The sequence below is a fragment of the Pelodiscus sinensis genome, chromosome 31 (genome assembly GCF_049634645.1).
Source record: "Pelodiscus sinensis isolate JC-2024 chromosome 31, ASM4963464v1, whole genome shotgun sequence".
Classification (NCBI taxonomy): Eukaryota; Metazoa; Chordata; order Testudines; family Trionychidae; genus Pelodiscus; species Pelodiscus sinensis.
The window spans coordinates 1,363,098-1,366,918 of record NC_134741.1 but is presented as its reverse complement, the minus strand read 5'-3'; the positions used below and the strand labels follow the sequence as shown (position 1 = coordinate 1,366,918).

The following is a 3,821-nucleotide window of genomic DNA, read 5'->3' as shown; positions in this document are numbered from 1 at the left end:
CAGGTGTCTCCTGACCTGCCTGGACATGGGGATGCAGCACATCCCGGAGGTCATCTCGGCATGCAGTGTGCTGCACAATATTATTGAGGGGAAGAGGGAGGCCTTCCTCCTGGGGTGGATGGCAGGTGAGAGCCAGGCCTACCAGCAGCCCCAAACGGCTACTACCCGGCAGACCAATTGCCACGGGGTGCAGGTCCAGGAAGCCCCCCAGGTGATGCTGGACCAGGCCCCACAATAGGTTCCCCCTACACCTCTAACCGCAGGGATGCCCCCGTACTCCCACTTCCCACTCCCATCACCACCCCTTCCCACCACCCTTCCCTCACCTCCCAATAAATAAAATGCACTTGCTTTATATAATGCAGTTTTATTTACAAGGGGAAAGGGCTGCACTGTGGGGAGGGGGGGAGGAGGGGGCCCTGACCTGGGAGGGCCTCATGGGTGTGAGAGGAGGCCTCTTCCACCCCCCCCCACCCCAGGTTCGAGGGCACTTCTTCCCCTCGTGCTGGGTTGGGGCAGGCTGCACCAGGAGGTGCTGATGTTGGGGGGCCACAGGATGGGGCACGGACACATCAGGGAGGAAGCATGGGGCAGGTTGGGCAAGGCAGGGGGGGCAATAGGAGGGGGCCTGGCCACACTGTGCTGCGGCGCAGGGCCCATGCACTCCGCAATGGTGCCCAGGAGGGCGTACATGCGGTCACAGTGCTCAATGTACTGGCCCCATACCCTCTCCCACCACTCCTCATCAGCACGTGTTTTGTTCATGAGTGAGTGCTCCATGTGATCGATGGTGCAGACATGGCAGTGGAGCAGGTAGTGGCAGTCCCGGGTGCGCTGTGATGAGCCCTGGCTCCTTGGTGCTGGCAGGATGGGGCTGGAAGGTCCCTCGCTGGCAGAGGGTTCCTCTGCAGAGGAAGCAGATGAGAGCAAGATCATCAGTGACCGCTGCCCCATGGTGTTCCGGGCGCCCTGTGCCCTCTTCATGTCACCGCACATGCCACAACACCTGGGGACAGGTAAGACTGGCATGGGGGGATTGCCCTAGGGGCAGCAGGGGGCCTGAGGTGGGCTGGGGGATCCTGGGAGGGCCACATGTGGTGGTGGGGGGCCTGTTGTGCCTTCCTCTGGGGCAGCTACTGTGTCCCATAGATGGCCATGGATTAGTGCTGTGTGTAGTCCCCTTGGGCTGCGTGGGGTCTGCCCTGCGCCCTTGTGGCTGGGCTGCTCCTGGCTGGACCTCTCCCCTGAGCTGGGTGTGCATGACCCCTGGGGTCCCAGGCATGTGCTGGGGCTGGCAGCTGTGTTCGTGTGTCACGTGGTCCAGCTGCACAAGGTTGTACATGCTGTGTGCCGCTGTACAGCATCCGGCCAGGCTGTGCCATGTGCTGTGCCCTCTCCCCCACTCCATGGCCCCCCTACCCCCTGCACACTTGTGAGTGGCAGCTGCGACACTCACCAGATGATCCCTCACCAATCTCCGAGGAGGCCTGGGACACATGGTGGCTGTTGTGCTGGGCTGGTGGGCTCTGGCTGCCGTCCTCCTCCTCCTCCTCGGTGGACCGGTTGCCCTCCTCCTCCTCCTCTGCATCTGTTGGCTGGACCACTGAGGTGGCCAGGGCTGAGTCCACCATGGCCTCCAGGGTCTCGGCCCACTTGTTGGCCAGGATACTGTGCAGGTGGTGGTAGTGGAGGCAAGCAGTGGCTCCATTGCCCCCACTCTCGCTGGCCCGGATGAGGCTGAGCCACAGGTCTTTCACCTTGGCCCGGACCTGTTCCAGGGTCTGGGCTGGGTGTCCCTGTGCAGCCAGAGCCTGGGCCATGTGAGCAAATATGTCCGCAATTTGCCTCCTGGATTTGGGATTACAGAGGGCCTCCTCATTCCAGAGGTTCAGGAGGGCCTGGACCTCGGGGTTGCCCCAGCATGGAGCCCACCGCTTGGTGCCCTGTGGGCCTGCTGGGTGCTCAGCTGGGTGGCTCCTGGGTGTGGCCTGAGGGACCTGGCTATTGCTCAGCAGCAGCCATCACTCCCTCTGGCAGCTCCAAAGGCTACACATGGCTCACAGCTTCGCTGGCTGCCTGTGCCTTTAAGGGGAGGCCGGCTACAGGGAACCAGTGAGTGGTGATTGGGCATACGGAGCATCGGAGAGGCCACTTGTGTTTTTTCCCGGAGGCCAGTTCTTTCGCAAGAAATCCCTGCCACGCGTCCACACTGCCCTCTTGCGCACGAGCACCTGCACAAGAGAGCTTACACCTGATAGAAAACAGTGTAGCTCTTGCGCAAGGAGCTGTCTCTTATCACACCATACTGTAAATTTCCTTGCGCAAGAGCAGGTGGGAAGTGTAGACGCGCTGCAGATTCTTGTGCAGGAACGGCCATACTTGCGCAATAACCCGCCAGTGTAGACATAGCCTGAGTGACTGACCAGACCCGTGGGAGGGGCCTGATGATGTCATAGGGCAGGTCATCCACAGGGCCCCTGAGCTCAGCCCATGCTGGAGGCAGCCAGACAGCTGGGAGGGAGCCAGAGCAGGGCAGGACTAGGGGACAGGAAAAGGGCAAGGCAGAGACAGAGCAGAGCATCCATGAATGTCAGTGAGAGGCAGAAGCATTTCCCTCCATAACACTTTTGGAAAAGGGGCAATCACTTTGCTGTGGACTGCCAGGCTCAGCTGAATAGTGTTTGGTGCTAATAATGTCAGGGTGCTGGGTTCAAGCCCCTTGCTTAGCAGTGGGGCCTTTTTGCCTTTAGCTGTCTGCTCTGGGCAGGGAGGCCAGAACAAAAACTCGGCTGAGCAGCTTGCAAGGAGTAGGCAGGAGTCCTGGTTTGGAGGAGGGACCAGCAGACACCGATGCTGTGCAGCCCCAGCCTGCTGGGAGGGGGCTCTAGCTACATCCTTCTGGAGGCAAAAAGGGCATTGGACCCTGGGTCTACCCTGCCCAGCTGCCTTTTCTAGTGGCAGGAGAAGATGCTCATGACTTGACCCCATTGTCACTAGTCCGCTGACTCATAATGACCAGAATTCTTGCTGCCTGTGGTCTCCAGCTGAGTCAAGTGAGTGAGTTTCTCTGTCCTCCACTCCTGCCTGACCCCAGATAAGGTCACATGAGACTATCCAAATGTACCCCCTTCAGCACATCACTGTGAGCCCCTATCTAGGCTCAGCACTGGGTGCGTGTTAAGCCAAGGAAGCAGGGACTCTGAGGAAGAGGTGGGAGGGAGGCTAATCCCATGAAAATGATTTGTCAGTGCTAAGATGATGAAACACAGGAGTAGTTCTGAGTTAAGAAGAGATGTCTGTCACCTCTTAGTGCATACCAAAGCCCGGGCCTGAACTAAGGACTTTTAGAGCTTCAGTCTAACACTCTCCCAACTGAGCAACTTTGGCTGCTGTAAGAAACCTGTCTGGCCTGTAATTCTCTGTCTGGGATGTTTGCACAAGCTGGACATTGTCATGCCCTGCCCAGGAAGGCAAGACTGGCCTTCCCACAGCGCCCCTCCCCCACAGCCCAGAGCCAAGTTTCCTTCTAAGCCAGGCCTGGGCAATATAGGCCTGTGGGCTGAATGCAGCCCACCAAGTCACTGGACCTTGCCTACAGTGAGAAGCCTCAGCCAGATTCCCTGCTACCCACGCACCCCTGAGAAAAGGGGTTACTGCTGTTTCACAGTGGTAGGGGAGGGGCTTCATGCACTATCCGTGCTCCTAAGTCTCCCAGTGAGAGCCTGCCTCTGGCACCCCAGCCCTTCCCTTCCTCCACCCACTGGCACTCCCCACATGAGAGGAAGTGGGGAGTTTTGAGAGTTCAAAGGGGGGTGTTGCAC

At 59.2% G+C, this 3,821-nt stretch overlaps 1 protein-coding gene across 1 annotated transcript; it reads right to left on the bottom strand.

The window, feature by feature from the left end:
* Positions 1–435: 435 nt before the first annotated feature.
* On the bottom strand, positions 436–3,821 carry LOC142821467 (uncharacterized). Its single transcript, XM_075912464.1, has 2 exons — positions 1,457–3,821; positions 436–905 (listed from the first exon to the last, which is right to left on the bottom strand). The coding sequence occupies exons 1-2, from the start codon at positions 1,818–1,820 to the stop codon at positions 436–438; spliced, it is 834 nt and encodes a 277-aa protein (XP_075768579.1). The 5' UTR covers positions 1,821–3,821.